Source organism: Tinamus guttatus, unplaced genomic scaffold, assembly GCF_059628265.1.
Source record: "Tinamus guttatus ecotype Peru unplaced genomic scaffold, ASM5962826v1 Tinamus_guttatus_pri_ptg000510l, whole genome shotgun sequence".
In the NCBI taxonomy this organism is placed as follows: Eukaryota; Metazoa; Chordata; class Aves; order Tinamiformes; family Tinamidae; genus Tinamus; species Tinamus guttatus.
The window spans coordinates 659,044-676,426 of NW_028289044.1; the positions used below are offsets into that span (position 1 = coordinate 659,044).

The 17,383-nt window shown below is 47.2% G+C and overlaps 1 protein-coding gene across 1 annotated transcript; it reads left to right on the forward strand.

The window, feature by feature from the left end:
* The first annotated feature begins 1,416 nt into the window (after positions 1-1,416).
* Positions 1,417-13,910, forward strand: RRM2B (ribonucleotide reductase regulatory TP53 inducible subunit M2B). The gene is made up of 9 exons (XM_088533593.1): positions 1,417-1,501; positions 3,599-3,754; positions 5,732-5,848; positions 6,799-6,932; positions 8,009-8,103; positions 9,078-9,211; positions 12,046-12,150; positions 13,163-13,276; positions 13,739-13,910. Exons 1-9 carry the CDS (start codon positions 1,472-1,474, stop codon positions 13,889-13,891), a joined length of 1,038 nt encoding a protein of 345 aa, XP_088389719.1. The 5' UTR covers positions 1,417-1,471; the 3' UTR covers positions 13,892-13,910.
* Positions 13,911-17,383: the final 3,473 nt, after the last annotated feature.

A 17,383-nucleotide genomic window follows, 5' to 3' on the forward strand; every position in this document is an offset into this window, starting at 1 on the left:
CCACCTGTGCTGCGTGAGTCTCGCCGATGAACTTGCCCGGGCTGCTGGCCATGTTGAGACTTGAGCCCTTCTCAGGAAGGTGCTTAAAAACCACGGGGGACAGAGCGGGTCTGCATGTATTGAGTACCATTCCTGTACTTAAAATCTGTACAGAGGAGAGTGGAGATCTTGACTATTCTACAGCAGCCATGAAACACTTGAGGCGTCTTTTATTTACAGTAATTTTAAAAATCCTTAATGCAAAGCTAAATTCCTGGAAAACAGCATGAGAATCTCCTGCAGCTCAGGATTACGCAGCTGGGGTTGCTGCCTCTGGCTGCGAGTGGCCTGGCCTGCTGGGCCAGCTCTTGGATTCGGGTGCATGGACGGAGCAGCAGCGCGGAAAGGTTGTGTGGATCTGCAGCCTCCCATCCCCGGGGGCCACCAGGCACCAAACCTTCCTCCTCCTTCCCACCGCCTCCTCCAGACTCCAGGTTTTTCCCCCACCAACAATCCGTTGCTTAAATCTACTTCTGTGTTGATTATGTTGAGTCCCTGTACACTTTTGGGTTGTACTGACAGTTGCTTTAGTTGGTTTTAGGGCTTTTTTTTTTTTTTTTTTTTAAATCTCTTTCCTACAGCCTGTTGTTTTGATGACCCGTCTGTCTAAAAGCAATGGACTTGAAGGGAAGGGCCACCGCAGGGGTAAGGAAGGATGTGGAAACAAATGACACCCCCTAACCCACATTTCCAGGAAATAGTTGCAAGAAAGGAGTCTAGGCCAGTGCTGAAAATAAATTTTAATAGTGCTTTTGTGAGAGACGCTCGCAGGTGAAGGATGTTGCAGGCAGTCCATGAAAGGAGGCAAGAACATTTTACATTAGACTCGATGATCTTTAAGGTCAGTTCCAACCATGATGATTCTGTGATTTTACTGATGACGAATGTCTCGCCCTGAGACCTGTGGCCATTACCACCCTTAGCTGGAGCTGGTACTGGGATGTTGCTCTGAGCCAGGGCTGGCTTGGGAAACCTGCAGGTTTTTTTCTGTTCTGACATCACCCGCCCTCCCTTTTTGTCTGCCTGTCTCTGCTCACAAACACATCAAGTAACGGCTATCACTACCACTACAAAATAATCGTATCCCACAAGCTCGTCTTCTCTTGCCTAAAATATTTTCCTATTAAAATAAATAAACGCAAACACCGTTCTCGTGATTCTGTGCCAGGTCACGGGCCCGCAGCGGCCCTTCCCTGGAGCACCCCCCGGCGCCGCCTTCCGCACGCGGGAGGCTGCTGCCTTCGGGCGCCCTTCTGCTTCACGGACCTTGTTCTAAGGGATTAGGCCGAGGCCATTTCCCCCTCGGCCAGGGCCGCTCCGGGGCGGCCCGGGGAGAGGCCCCGTCCCGCCCCGCTCCGCCCCGCGGCGGCGGCAGGAGGAGGGGAAGGGGCGGCCGTTCGCCCGCAACCGCCGCGGCCCGGGCGCGGGGGCCATGGGCGAGCGGCGGGCCGGGCCCGAGCGGGTAAGCGCGGCCGCGGCGGCGCGATCGGGACGCGGAGGGCGCCCAAATCACGAGAAGGGCCGTGAATAAACGTGTCCTGCCGGGGGGGCGCCCAGCGGGCTCGGCCGTGGCTGGCGAGGAGGCCACGGCCTGGTGCTCGCCCGGCCTCGCAGCGGGCCCGGCGCCTCCCCGGCCCTGCTGCGGGTGCCGGTTTAAGCCCTCCCTGGCTCCCAAGGGTGCTTTTGAGGCAAGGAATGGGGGTGGCAGGAGCTGGGTCCTGTGCAGATCCCCGCTGCTGCTCCCTGCGTGGAAAGCCAGTCCCCCTGATGTGTGTTTGAGGTCACAGGAGGGTGAAAATCACCTGCAACCTGCTGTACGCAAAGCGGTTTTCGGAGTCTGTTTTTGTCTGTCACCACTGGCTTTTCTTGCTTGCTGAGAACCGTCGCACCGAGGTTCGACAGGGCCTTCCCAGTCCTGGCCTTCCAGGGCGAGCTGGGAATGTGCCGGGCGGGATGGAGGAGACCTCGATTCAGGCAAGTTGCTTCTCTCTGCCCACCTGTAGGGACTGCGGCACGTGGGGGAGCCTTGGTGCCATCAGGCAGGGCTGTCTTGGGCTGTCTTCTTGTACTGACCTGAGCAGAGAAGTTTGTTTCCCGTAGTCGCAATGTGAGGTGTGTGTTTGACCTGCGCATTCAGAACAGAAAGTAGCTTCCTTGTAAGGCTGGATACTCTTCGGTGTTGTGACAAATGTGTGCTCTGTTTTACACACCGTGGGGACATGAAGGAGGAGCCCCAGGGTGCTGGATGGGAGCTGGAGGCAGAGGGGCTTCCTGAGGATTGTGGTGAATTGGAGAGACCATCTCTGACCAGGAAAGTTTCAGCTGATTTGTATCCACCAAGGTACTGAGCTAACAAACATGATAGGTATTACTTGGATGAAACTTTGCAAGGAACCGTAGAACCCAAAGCTGCGGGAGGCGGCACCTGCGCCAGAGCCAAACAGCGACCTCCAAACGGAGCGTGTGAGCAAAACGCTGCCCTGTCTCTGCAGGGATCCCACGACACGGGAGGTGGGCAGAGAGGATGACGTGTTCCGTAGGGGTTGACTCTTCTTAGTTTTCTTTTATTTATCTATTTCTTTATGTATTTTTTTTTAAATCCAGACCACTTTATAGTTGTGCACTGAAACCCTTCTCGTGGTCACAAGATCCCTTTGAGCCAGCTCCTTGAAACCATCCTTCATTTCCCAGCTAGCAGGGCCCTCTGTCAGAGTCCATGTGCTGCCTCATGGAGCTTTTCACCTTTTGCTACTTTTGTAACTTTACTGTGCAATTGACAGTATTTCTGGGAGACATTGACCCTTCTGTCTATGCGCTGTGTGTAGCTTCTAAAGACCATCAAGAAAATTACTAGTGAATAGTAATGTTGAAGCAAAAAGTACTTTTCCTGCCATGCTGGAACTTTTATGAACTTTTATCTGTTCTGTATGTGCTCAGCTTTACTTCTGCCCACTAGAAGTATTTTCCAAATTATCTCTGTATTTTATGTGCCCAGTACTGGTTTTCGAATGGCTTGGGAGCATCAAGGTGAACTTCAGTAAGTGCTCGTGCATCCTCATACGCTAAAATCAGTACTTTGGGGTAGTCTGCATGCAGTACTGAAGGATTTTGCTCAGGGAAACAGAGGACTAACACGGAAAAGTCCACACGGACCCACGAGCTTTCATGTAACAGCCGAATTAATTTGAGGCAGCCTTGGAAGAGAAGCGAGGACAGATAGGGGCGAGCAGCGCGCGGGAGGTGACCTTGCACGTGTCCCCGCAGCGCGCGGGCTGGCTGCCCTTGCCATTTCCTCCTCCTCCTACCGCAGAAAGACTTTCTGTCTTGCCCTGGAGTATCGGGTGCTTCCTGGCACCTGGTGGGTGGGAGGACGGTGTTTAAATCACAGGAGATAGCGCCGGGCGGGAGGGAGAGCACCATGGAGGGCCCCGGGGGCAGCGTGGACCCCCATGGGGGGCAGGTGAGTGTCCCCGTGGCCGTGGGGCTCTGCTGTCACAGCGTGGGGAGCTGAAGGGAGGCAGCAGCGGTGCCCTTGACACAACCTGTGCTCTGTCTGCAGAACTCCTCTCCAAGTGCTCTTGAAAATGGTTTGAAAGCCAACGAAGAACCTCTTCTCCGGAAAAATCCCCATCGATTTGTCATCTTCCCCATCCAGTACCCAGACATATGGAAAATGTATAAACAAGCTCAAGCCTCTTTTTGGACAGCAGAAGAGGTGAGTTCTGGGGGCAGTGCAGTGATGCTGGGACAAGGATCCTGGCATTTCACTCATGGCTTTGCTGCTGGTTTGTGTTTTGTGACCTTGGGTGGAGTTAGTTTCTTCAACTTGCCCCTGAGTAAGGCTCCCTTCACGCTCAGTGAGAAGGTGCTTCCACACGATGGGTGCTTCTCCTTTTGGAGACTGGCTTAGGCTGATGTGGAACTGCATTCAAAGGAACCTCTTTTTGACTGTAGAAGGAGTCTAAATCAAATGTGGGGATCTGTATTTGTGCATATGTGTGTACACACACACACAGTGCTACGCTGTGTGAATTTCAGTTTTCTGATTCTCTGAGCACAGCTACCTCCTTGTCCGTGTAAAGTGTTCTGAGCAATTTTATGAGAATGCTGTTCTTAAATAATTGGTACCTATTCTCCAGAAAGAGGAGGGTAATTGGTGACACTGCCTAGAAACACATCTAATCTCCTCCAGAGCACCCTGGTTAGTTGCTCCTGCCTCTCTCCCAGTGCAGGCCCTGTGTTTAGACAGTGTTTTCCTGAGGTCGCCCCAGGGAGCGCTGCCTGGGCAGCTCGTGCAGCGTGGGGGCTTCTCGGCGCCCTGCTGAGCCCAGGGCTCCGTGCAGGGCAGCGGGGTGCTCGGCCCAGAGCCACGGTGCTCCCCGCTGTTCTGCGAGCACCTCTCACTGCTGAGGGATGAGCTGGAGTCACCGACGGCCGCCAAACAGGCCGGGAAGCGTGCCGGGATGCAGCGGGTTTCCCTGTGGAAGTGCTGCTGCTTTCCTTGTCTGGGAAACCCATCCTGTAGCACCGGAGGTTAGTATAGGCTGTAGGAAGTGTTTAAACTCCTGACTGATTAGCACTGCTCTTCTGCTGCGTTAGTGCTTCGCTCTCATACGGTCCTTCCATCGCTCGGGACGGGCCCAGCTGAAGGGAAAGTTCATAGGAGTGTGTGTGCGTATATAAATGTGTAGAATATTGAATGTGTGCATATATACATGTGGTTTATATACATACATACACATTGCACAGGTGTGTGTGTTTGTGGCATAGTATATATATAAAAATAGGTAAAATTTCTGAAATCTATAGAGAAGGCTAAATTTTCTTATACATATATGTAAACATATATAACCATTTATATACACCTACATGTGTAAGCAACTATACACAAACACATGTATATTATATGTACATATAAAATGTTTTTAGGTCTGTTTATGTTTTCCCATCTGGCCCTCCTTAACATGTGCTGTCATTCAAAGCTCCCTCAAAACAAACGAACTCACCAAAAAGGTCTCTGCTGCAAAAGCTGTGGTTTCCTTCCTGCTCTCCTAGAGGAGAGCAGCTGCACAGCATTCTTAGGACGGGTGGAGGGTGAACTTGTGTCTCTCACAGAAATGCCCTCAGTGCAGCTTTTGGCACACCAGGGTATCTGTTTCTTGCAGTATCAACATTTATTGCAAGTAGAGTATTAAAGTGTCTTGGAGTGAGCTCTACGTTTTGATGTGTGTTCTTACTCATACCAGTGAGATAATAATGTTTTTCAAAATCTGATTTATTTATAATTTAAAAATCAGGACCGCTTTTCATTTCAAAATATTTTTCAAAATGCTGAAAGTTGCTTTATAAAAGTAAATTAAATTATCTTTTTTCAGTAGAAATAACACTACTGAAATTTTAGGCCTTCTTGGAATGGAATCCTAAAAGGTTTTATGTTTGGCCTGTATTTCAAAAGAGTCACACCTGTTTGTGGGGAGAGCAGTGCAAATTGCAAAGTAGTTGCAAGACGTTAGAGTTGCAGAAACAGAGTTACTGAAGTGTCTATTGTATAATTTACACATGTTGAAATTCTTTGTATTTAAGATTCCACAGTGAACTCCAAATTGCTGCCTCAGTGGTTCAACTATACTACTTTTGTTCTTAAAAAATACAAACCTAAGAGAGTAATGCTTTTATTTTTTCTTTTCATTAGGTTGATTTATCAAAGGACCTGCCACACTGGAACAAGCTAAAAGCAGATGAAAAATACTTTATCTCTCATGTTCTGGCCTTTTTTGCAGCCAGCGATGGAATTGTAAATGAAAACCTGGTGAGGAGGCTTTGCAGAGAGCCTAGATGGTTCCTTGTTTTTATTCACATCCTTCTGTTTTGGTTGTCCCCATCAGTGCCACAACTTTGTTTTTGAGTGTGTCTCCTTTCTTCTCATCATCTAACCTTTGCCATGGGAAATAAGCAGCTTATTCTGCTGGGATAGTGTCCCAATTACATTAGGTCAACTGTGGTCAGCAGGACTGACCCACAGCAAGACCCACATTACGTCATTCTTGACAATTTTTTTTTTTTAAAGTCCATCCTTCTGACTCTATTTGCTGATCTCCATTTCTTGACGAATTAATAAAACTCTGTACTTCTTCATGGAGTGGTGCTGCAGCAAAAATAGGAGGGGTATTGAGCAGTGTCCTGCTCAGCATTCTTTGTTTTGGTACAGTCTCTTTTATCTTCACTGGATGGTCCCTGGAATGATTCTGGGCTACAAGTGGGTGTTACTAAAATGCTGGGGAAAACTTCCCTTTCTGCTGAAATCAGTTTGAGGTGCAGAATGTCTCACCTCAGATTACTGAGTAGAAATACTCATTTTAGATCTTCAGCATCTAGAACACACAGAATGTCATAGTGTGTGTGTAGGTATTCATGAACATGTCTTTGGTGTATGATTTATGTTTTTTCAGTGATGACTCTGAGTCTTTGTTCAGTGTGAGGTTTTTGCTGCTGCAGTTTTTTGCTGCTCCCCTCCTGTGTGTATGTGCTCTCATGTTTCACTCTACTATTTTATGCAGTATGTATTTATTTCCAGCTTGCTTTCTTTAATTTCTTCTGCACCACACCTGCCTTATTGACATAGCTGTTAGTAAAATAGATCTGAAATGTCCCTGTCCTTTCTCTGTGGTCAAGATCAGTAGTCTCTCCTGTTAGTTTGAGGATATTTTTGTGTGGGGTCAGTATTACTGCACTCACTGCCGTCCTTTCTGTTTTTGGTAGGTGGCACGTTTTAGTCAGGAGGTGCAGATCCCAGAAGCTCGTTGTTTCTATGGCTTTCAGATCCTTATTGAGAACGTTCACTCGGAGATGTACAGCTTGCTCATAGACACTTACATCAAAGACCCTGAGGAAAGGTAAATCTCTGAACGTGCTGCAGACCCCCGGGAAATGTCTAGCGCAGGGGCACAGCTGCTGGGCAGCAGCAACTGCCTTGTGTTTCATGTGGACACAGAATGTGGCATTGGGGATAGTTGGTTAAAGCTTTCCAGGCCACCTCCCTGAGCCCCAAGTGGATAGAAGTCTTCCTGACCAACAAACTTCCGCGGGAGTGTTGAGGTTAGTTAATATTTGTATAGAGTTTCGGTTGTGGGAAATGGCAGACTGTGTGAAATGCTGTTAAAGATTAGACTGTGGTTACTGTGCTCCTGCTCTTGCATCGGCGAAGGATCCGTCTCTGCCAGCTTGGTGCCCTTTACCCACTGGGACTTGTAACATATGCTAACCCATGCATTGCTTCCTTCAGTTTTTGCTGTTGGTGCTTTTCCAAACAAGTTGAAGTAGTTATTTTAAAGTAGTGAGCTCTTTGGAGAGGCACATCACTTTTGTCACCTGGGGAGCTGCCTAGTCCAAGTGGTAAAAAAAATTGAAACGAAATGTTTCCCTCAGATTCTCCATGCTCAGGCAGGGTTTTGTTTTCCAGGATGACCTGCAACACCAAGACACAGAGCTAGTGGAAGAGCTACTAGATTTTCTTTCAGGTGGGAACAGAGACTGAGCTTGTGGGAATTGTGTCCAATTCCTTTTGTGGAAAAAAGGAAAGATGGACATTTTTATGGCTCTGGGAAGGATGAGGTTTAGCTTCTTGAGCAGGAACTAGCAACCGTCTGACTCGTACTATGAGAGGCAGCATGGCCTGGCGGATGAGCACTTCTTGGATAAGTAGGAGTCCTGAGTTTCCTTCCTGTCTCTGTAGCTTATCTCCTCTGAGGCCTTGGTATGTCCCTTCCCCTTTCTGCACGGGGTATCCTGTGCCCTCTGTTGTCAGAGATCATGCAGCTCTTTGGGGTAGAGACTGCCTATATTTCATTTAGTTCAGAGAGTTCAGAGCATGGCAGGGGCTCTGCTGCCTGTTGAGGCTTGTGGAGACATCCAGAAGAGATAAATCACTTCTGCATAATTATTTTGATGTTTTCTTTGTTTCCCTTTATAGGGATTTTTTATTTAATGCCATTGAAACAATGCCTTGTGTCAAGAAGAAAGCAGACTGGGCTCTTAGGTGGATTGAAGACCAAGAATCTACTTTTGGTGGGTAGCCTCTTAAAAGCTGTTTCTGTTGCACATGCTACAAACTAATCCTGTGTCAGGGTGCTATAGCCCTGGAGGTTGAAACAATATTTTCCAGAGGTGATGCACAGCCTTTGTGTATTTCTGGGTTTAATTAAAGGAGTAGACTTTAACTTCTGGTACTCTGGTGCTTGCCAGAAGTGATAAAACTGATGATATGTAGTAGCATTTGCAGTATGCAGTAGCATTTCTCTGCCTTTGCCTGATTTCTTTTGCTGAGAGTTCAGTTTCTGCACTAGTTTTGTGGACTCTCAGCATGAACAGAGACCCAAAACTGCACTGGGGTCGATGTTCTTGATGAGAGATTGTGTTTCAGTATAACACATTTTCACGATAGCTGGTCAGATGAAATGTCAGTCAAGATGGTGTTTCATTCATCATCTGTCGTATGAGCAGTCCCCCTCCCCTCATCTCCAGGTGTAACCTAGGAGAATTTCAGTGTTTTAACATAAATAATTTCCTTAAAACCTTAAAAGTATCAGGGAAACTTCCATTGCTTTTCTGCTAACTTGGGTTTTCCTCAGAGCAGCCAGCAGATGGCATTTGCATCTCGTTAAAGGAAAGGAAAGACATGGGTGTCTCCTTTCTGTATTTTAATTGCACATTTTCCTGTCCTTAGGAGAAAGATATGGGACTACAAGTGCCTCGGCCAGTTTAGACGGTTATGCTCTTTCCCTTCTGAAGTTTTTCTGACTGTTGAGTGGGTGCCCTGGTTCTGCTGTGCTCTGTGGGTGTGTGTGTGTGGTGAAGGGCTCTTGCACGTGCAGGCCCTGGGTGCCCTGGCATGTGCTCAGAGATGTGGTCAGATACAGCACCTGGTGCCACAGCAGCGTCACTGCTCTGCCAGTACTGGCCTGTCTCATGCAAACGGTGTGTTTTTGGTAATGAGCCATGTACTGTTTTGTGCCTAACTGCAAATGTCTCACACTACACAGGTGAGAGGGTGGTTGCCTTTGCTGCAGTTGAAGGAATCTTCTTTTCCGGTTCCTTTGCTGCTATATTTTGGCTGAAGAAGAGAGGCCTGATGCCTGGACTGACTTTCTCCAATGAGCTCATCAGCCGAGATGAGGTAATTTATCATGTCCTACACACACATATTGCCTGGAGAGGGAGCACACTTCCAGCAGAAGGGTGGAATGGTTTCCATAAAGATCCCGCAGCCCCTTCTGCTGGTGGGCAGGGTGGCAGGAGGGGGCAAAGCAGGTGAGTGGGTGCAGAGGCAGTGGTGGGGCAGGAGCCACTGAAATGGAGGGTCCTGCAGCCCAGACAAGAGAGGGAGCTTTCACAGAGCAGTGTCTGATCCCGTTCTGCTGCCTGGCCTGCAGCGCCTGACTTGTAGGAATATTGGAGTTCTGGGAAGGAGCAAGCTGTTCCTAGAAAATGTTGTAAATAGGGAAAGAAATGGACTTAGGGAAAAAAAAATGTTACTAATGAACTTGGAACCTAGGTACTCAGTGTTTTTCAACAGAAATACGTGTTGTAAAGGGAAGAAATATAAAGATCAACCATGCTCAAATTCACAGCATGATCAAAAAGGAATGAATGGAGGGAACGTAAAATTCCCCACTTGTTTTCTAGTGCACAAAGGGAGGCAGCGGCCTGGCTGCAAGGAGCTTGAGTTTGGAGTTGTGCAGCCTGTGACTGCAGTGTGCACTTGATCTGGCAAGGCCCTGGCTTGCTTGTGACCCTCATCTTGGCTCTGGGTTAACTACTTTGGTCAGGTTGAAGCCACCTCCTTGTCCCATTCCCTGTCTCGTTACAGGTCCCAGGGCTTGCAGATGCCTGTCTGCATTGCCTGGCCAGCTGTAGGCACATGCTGGAGCAGCAGCACGTCTTGTTCCTCTCCATGATCTTATGTTGCTGTGCCCTGATCTTGTGGGATGAAGCTGCTCCAGGCCTGCATTATAGGGGAGAGCTTTTTAGCTCGAGGTGTGATCTGTGTGTCAGGGGCCGTGTGCCAGCACGGTGAACGCTTGCAAACCTAGTGCAAACCTGTGTGCCAACTGGCAGCACTTCCCCATGGCTGGGGCATGTCTGTCAGGCACCACACAATTTATGGTGCTGTCAGCGCTGAAATACCAGTTGTATTTGTAGTATAAACACAATGGTTGAGCTTAACCATAGTTGGTCTAAAAGAATGAAGAGCTTTATCATAATGGAAGTAATCTCCATGGCTTAGATAAAATGATTTGCAATGAGGCATCTTGCAAAGTGCCTTTTATTTAAAGGCATTTATTGAAGAATGTGTTATGCCTGGAAAATAAAAAGCAAACAAACCTCCAGCCTTGACTTTTCTTATGTCTTCTATTTCTGTGAGTCATTATGAGCTGATCCTTTCCAGTGAGGAAGTCGTCTTTGTTAGAAAGGTGACTTGCAGAATGAGACATGAAGTCCTCTATACAGCAGTATAACACACTTCTCTGTAGTGCCCAGCACCAAAAGGCTTTTTTGAGCTCCAGTGGCCTAATTCCAAATGCATAGCTATTAATTACAAGGAGTAAGACATGTTGCCCAAAGTAGCTGCATGGAAAACCGGGGAAAACGGCTAGCAAAGCAGCAAGAAAAATAATAAAAATCTTCAGTAGGAAATCACACAATGATCCATTGCACCTAAATAGATAAATGGTTGATATTCAGTACGCTGCTGAGCTGCAGAATCTGTCCCCAGCCTTTTCTTCAATTCTTGAAGGCCCAAAGCTGCTGGGAGCACCAGTGCCACCAGGCTCCCTGCTCTGGAGCCGTGTCCTGGCTCTCGCTGGGGCCCTTGCCCAGAGGAGACCGTAGGAAGCGCCGCAGCGGGCAGCTAATGCAGCTCCTAGAGGGGAGTTACTTCCCAGCTGGCTTTGTTTCTGGCTGTTTTATGACCTGAATGAAACATGAGGGTTTCATGGCCTTTCTGATAAAGCTTTTGCTTCTTGGCTTTGTTTTAACTGTTATCAATGATAGCATTGGATTGCATCTTTGCCCTTAGTCTGCTAAATCCTTCTGTCTGGATTTCACTGTGAATGTGCTCTTGAGGCCCTCGTATGTGCTTTAATCCCCATGATGTAGTAAAGAGGAGGCCCGGGGTACTGCAGTGCCCCGGGGTCTGGCAGAGGTGAGTGTGGCCAGGTGAGAAATGGAGGCACGTGGTAGAGCAGCAGTCTGATAACCATCCTCACACCCTGATTGTGGCTTCATGTTGTTGGATCCTGGCTGGAGGCTCGTCTGGAAATGCGGGGAATGAATGGAGTTTATTGGGCTCCAGGCAGGAGAGCTGTGTGAAAGGTAGAGGCTCGGGTTTGGTGCGTTGGATTGAAGAACATCATTAGTCTTAAACGTCACAGATCTAGGGATGTTGTGGAAGCAAATTCTTCACGATAACTGCGTGTTGTGTGGAGAGAGGATTTGTTAGTCTTGGATTTAGTTGCTCTAATCAGAGCTGACCTTTATGAAAATGCTGGCAGCAGAAGCAGGGGAAGCAATGCTAATAAAAAGAATATAAAACAAATATTTCTATGCAAGTATCTCAAAGCTGAGGGCATGGAAACAACTGATGTTAACTGACAGATACTTTCGCAGGTCCTGATGCAGGAGTCTTTCTGCAAAAGCTCCCTGATGGGAAGCAGGAACTCAGCAGGGCCCTGCATAAAATCCCTTACAGCAGAGCAGTTTTCAAAATATTTACCTGAATGAATTGAAGAAAAATGCATGCTTGTAGTTGTTTTGGCAGAGGTGTGTTGGACTGCAGGTGTTACTGACTGGGTAGCAGATGAGAAGTGCCCTTACAGGTCTGCTGCATGCAGTAACATTAAGACTGTCGTGAAACAGGAGACTAGAAGCTCAGACTTACATGAGGCTGCCTTAAAGTAAGAACACTACGTAGAGATGAGAAATTCTCTTTTTTTGTCTCTGATATTTCAGGGTTTACACTGTGATTTTGCTTGTCTGATGTTTCACTATTTGGTGAACCGACCGTCAGAGGAGCGGGTGCGCGAGATCATTGTCAATGCAGTTGAAATCGAGCAGGTAAGCTGGGCCAGGCCGGGGCTGTGGCAACACAGGAGGAACTTTATGTTTCAAAAATAAACAAAAAATCCCACACATGAACTTTTAACTTTGGGAATTTCCCATATTTAATACCTGGCTTAGGCCCGGAGCCCTGATATGCTCCAATATTTAAGAATAAAAGGCAGAGATTTTGTGATGTAGTTGTCAGGTAACTGTGAAAAGCTGGGGCTGGCAGCTGGGTTTCTTCCTGAGTGACACAAGGAAGAAAGGAGAAGAGTTTGTTAACCCTGTCCTTCCAGGATCCCTGTCTCTCCCTGCTAGCACTTACATACCTGTGTGTCCTCTGTGACAGCACAGGGCTGGTTCTGGCCAAATGTACAGCGCTGTCTTCTGGGTGTTTTTGAAATTACTGTCAGGTCCTTTCACATAAAATGCTAACAATCCTTAATTATACATTTCTACACCGATGGATGTTTTATATGATTGTAGCTTACTTCCCCCGACCTCCCTTTGTCATCTTACTCCTGTGATGATGATGATGATGAACACCCCAGGCTTTGCTGCATAATACTGACAGATATTGCATCAGTGCCTAAACATGTACAACACTTGGTTCAGTGCTCATACATGACTGTCCCCTCTAATTTTGTCATTTAACAATGGCTGGAAGCCAAGGAAAACTGGAGATTTGGGGGTCTTTCTCTTCCTCAGTGGTAAGTTCTCTAGGCTCCATTGAACTTAGCGATGAACCTTTCACTGACACTTGGGATTTTTTTTAGATCACTAATGAAAATTCTTGTGCCTTTTTTGTTTTCAGAAAACCTACTAAAAATAAAGCAATATATAAGCAACTGTTGAAACAGAACAGGAGACACTTGTTGAGTTCAGTGATGCTACTTATTTATTCAGGCAACTGCCTGAGGAGCCTGGAGTATTACAAATTGTGTTACTGTGAAGGATAGGTGTCTTCTCCCCTTTTCCCGCTCTTAAATTTAATTTCTCTAAATGTTGTTTGTGTTTTAACATCCAGGAGTTTCTAACGGTGGCGTTACCTGTAGGTCTGATCGGAATGAATTGCCCTTTGATGAAACAGTATATTGAATTTGTTGCAGACCGGTTACTTATGGAGCTTGGGTTCTCAAAGGTAAGAGGTGAAATGGCTAGAAATGCTGCTCTGCTGCAGCAGCCCAGGGAAGCTGTGGCACAAAGCACCCTCTCATGTGCCTGGGAGCAGGTCACAGTTAGTGCTTGCACTTTCCGTGAGTGACAGCTGAAACCACAGCATTAATGTATGTGCTTTGTTATTTAAAAGGACAAGAACAATTCAGGGCATTGTTTCCCTTCAGCTGCTCTGCAGGGTTGTAATGGGAAACTTATGCTCTTCTCAAGTGCTGCAGCCCTGGAAGGTTAATAAGCACCTTGCATGAGTGAACTTGACCATGGACCAAACTCCTGGGGAGTGACAGGACTGAGTTTGCTTAGGTAGATGCCCATAAATTCTACAGCATATGACAGCTAGGGGTGATCCAGTTTGCAGCAGTTTGACTAGTATTTTTTTAAGATATCCTTTCAGAATCATCAGTGTAATAGTGTCTGTCTTTCCCAGGTCTTTCATGCAGAAAATCCTTTTGATTTCATGGAGAATATTTCTCTGGAAGGAAAAACAAATTTCTTTGAGAAGCGGGTTTCGGAGTATCAACGTTTTGCTGTTATGGCAGAAACTATGGACAATGTTTTCACTCTGGATGCAGATTTTTGATACCCTGACAAAAAAAGGACAGCAGTTTCCCCCTCCCATCTTACTTCCTGCTATGGAGTTGTCTCTACTTCCACTCTTGGAATTAGAATCTATTGGGATTTTTTTTCTGGCATTTCATGATTTTTTTGTCTGCAGAGTAGACACATTTTGCTCTGTGTTATATATTTAAAAAAGTCTTTTTAAAAAAATTATATAACTTTTAAAAAGGCCCTTTTAAGATTCCCTTGATACATCTGCTGTGATTGCTGTCTTTATAAAATGACCTGCCTACTATTACTTTTTTAAGGCTACATTAGTGTTGTAATAAAGCAAGCTATGTATTTGCCTCATTTAATGGTATTTTAATCTGAAAACCAGATGAGGTATGACTGTATGTATATATGTTGCTTTAAATTATTTTTGTGGTTTGTATTTTCATGTTTATAGATTTGATGTAGGGTAAATGCTCTTCCCTTTTGTCCTGCTGCCGAAAGAGTGACCATGGAAAGATGTTAATAAGCTATAAAATCTTCCTAAGCCCAAGGATACAGTTTGACATCCCCATTAAGCTGGGTTCTGTCTGAAGCGGTTTTCGCTGTGATTGCCAACCTGCTCCCTGCTGCTAGAAGTTTAAGACAAAAGTCACTCACACTTGATTTATAGCTGTTATTAAGCAGGTCAGTGTAGCTTGAATGGCCCTTGGAAAGACAAGCCTGTGAGTAAAGCAGAAAAAAACACATGCTGTAGCTTGACTTTGCAGCCTGCTTTGCCCTGCTTCCCTTGACAAGTGCCTTACCAAGAGCCTGGTGCTGGGTTGCAGTGGGCATTGGAAACGAGCAGCCAGCTCTGGGTGCTGGCCGTGCTCCCCGCTGCGCCGCGGGGTTTGATATTCTGCCCTTCTTGCTTTCACCCGAGCATTCCTGGTGGGAGAAGGCCTATCGCTCCCCCTGGGATTGGTTATCCCTTGAGGTATCCCCAAACCCACAGCCTGAGCCTCAAGGAAACTCCATAATATCCTGAGGTACTTTGAGCTGCGCGTGTAATGTGAACCGTTGTAATGTCACCTAAGAGCTATTAAACCTTTCTGAAAACAGGTCTCAAAGTAGTATGGAGCGTCAGCGTTTAACAGGTGGCCACTATATGTTTTTTGGTGCGTTCCAGTGCCTGAAAGCTTTAATTTCCTGATAACACACAGCAGAGAATGGAGCAGCTGAAGAACGGCTAATGCTGTAGTGATACTTCGGATAAGAAAAGATAGTACTCGCTTGTAGGTGGATTGTTTGCAATTAGATATACTCACTTCCCTCACCCCCAAAGGTGAAGATATCATACATGAACTAGACAAGGGGTTCTGCTTTTTTTCATGAGATCCAGCACTTCATGTAGAGCCTTTATAAGTGGCTTTCCTTTTGTTCCAACATCTGCTGCTGCTTTCAATACACCTGGCATAAAATGAGCTGCTAATTCAGGATTATCAGTGATGGGATGATACAAGTCATATCCAGCTCAGATGAGCCAGGGCTCCGGCTGTATGAGTTCCATCAAGTCAGTCCATCGTTTTAGCACGGTTCCTAGTGAACAGTTGTCCCTAGGGTAAAAATCAGCAGCAGAACTGGCCCTTGGTTTTTTGTTTTGCTACAGCAAAAGATCATGATTTCTTAATGAGCATGGAAACAGGACAGCTCTTTTTCAGAGAGCAGTGTGTCTCCATTGCCATAAGATACTGAGGAGGACCTGAAGAATACAAGAAGAAGCTGGAACTGGTGTCACTCAATAACATCCTGCAATTGCAAAAGAACTACAGACTTCAGAGAGACAGCCCAGCACCTCTTGCAAATACTGTGTTGATGCGGGAAAAATAAAAATGTTGTAAACAGATCTGTGGGAGAAATGGAGTCTGTTTATAGTCTAAAACATGTTCTGCGTTGTGACTTGAGAGGGAAGTATATGAAATATGTTAAAAGTTTCATATTTGAATGTACTCAGGTTCTCTAAATGTGAATGAGATACCAAAGTGTGGTTACAACCCCATTCCTCTTATTTGTGTGTAAAATATTTATATAGTTTCAATAAAATTTGAACACAGAGAAGAAAATACCTTTGTTTGCTAATTCCATGCTTTATTGTGAAATCTAAAATGATGCAGTTTGGCATGGCCAAACTGGTCGCAGCGTTTGGGTTGTGGGAGAAAGGTGCCCGTGCTCCCTACAGTGTCTTGCATTATGTGCTCTGCACTCGATGCTCTTCTAGAGACTGAGGTTTGCAGTCTAGGGAGCTGAAAGAAAACTTTGCTTCAGGATTTTCTGGATCAAGGAGGGGCTCTGGAGGAAAGAGCCGTCCCCCAAATCTTACAGCACATCTGGGAGATACCTGTGGCTGGAGAGGAGAGGAGAGAGCAGAAGACAGGGCACTTAGGGAGCTTTCCCCACACGCTTCTCCCCAGCCCTTGGTGTTGTGGCTGGGTGAGGGTTTTCACAGCGGGTTCGGATGCGTTCGCACACCTTGGCCTGCAGCGGCTGGCAGGGTGCAGATCAATGCTGCTGTGTTTTCCTTCCTCGCTCCTGGATGCTATTAAAGGCCTGGGTGGCCGCTCTGCCAGGCGCCCCGGCCTTCCCGCTAGTGCAGAGGGTCCCTCCGCGCTGCGCGGCCGAGCCGGACGGTTCCCTCCTGGTGGAGCCCTTGAGTCAGCGATTGCTCCGGCCTCATCCACCGGCTCCCTCAGCTCCTCCTGGGAGAGGAGCCCAGCAGGTTAACCCTGACCGCAGCCGACGGCTTTGCCAGGAGCAGCTCGTGTGGCAGGAAGGACCGCGACGGGCACCGAGCTGTGCGGGGGCAGGCACAGGGCATATCAAACACGTATTGCGCATATAGCCCCTGCACCTTGTCCCAGCCCAGGGACGCCCGTGCTGAGGGCCACGGCTCTGGCAGCGGATTTTGCCGCTAGCCAGAATCTTAAGCTAAGGGTTTTCAGCTTAAAACGTGGGGAAATCCTGTCCTGCACAGGATCCATGAACCTGTTTCCAAGAGCAGCAGCTCCTGGAATAGGGTGAGTGACAGGAAGCAAGTTCCAGCGCAGCTCCCCATGAGGCAGCTCGAGCGGCTCCCAAATGTTGAAGGAAAGTCCACGGCCAGCTCAGTTTGCAGGGCGCGTTTGTGCAGCTGCCACAGAGGCAGATCCAGCAATTCCCTGTTGCAGTTTTGACCTTTCCAGTGAAATAGCAGAGGGCTTGTGAGTGGCAGGCGCAGGATCCATGTGAGGAGCAGCAGGGCAGAAGGGAAAGCAGGATCCAACACGACTTGTGGAGCCTGGCTGGCCAAGGTCTCCTAGTGGATCTTTGCTCCTCTCGGATCTGCTTCAGGAGCTCACCCAGGAGCTGTGTGCCCACAGCTGCCTCTTTCCATGCACCATTCATCACGGCATTGGCTCCAGAAGAGCTGCTGGCGAATCCATGTGGACAAACCTTTATTGCCAAACCCTTCTTTTTTGTTTTGTTTTGTTTTGTTTTGTTTCGT

Excerpts from the sequence above, each read along its gene's own strand:
- RRM2B (XM_088533593.1), top strand. The coding sequence starts at position 1,472 with ATGGGCGAGCGGCGGGCCGGGCCCGAGCGG. Across the intron at positions 1,502-3,598 it reads GGCGGGCCGGGCCCGAGCGG|AACTCCTCTCCAAGTGCTCT; the intron begins GTAAGCGCGGCC and ends CTCTGTCTGCAG. Across the intron at positions 8,104-9,077 it reads AGACCAAGAATCTACTTTTG|GTGAGAGGGTGGTTGCCTTT; the intron begins GTGGGTAGCCTC and ends CACACTACACAG.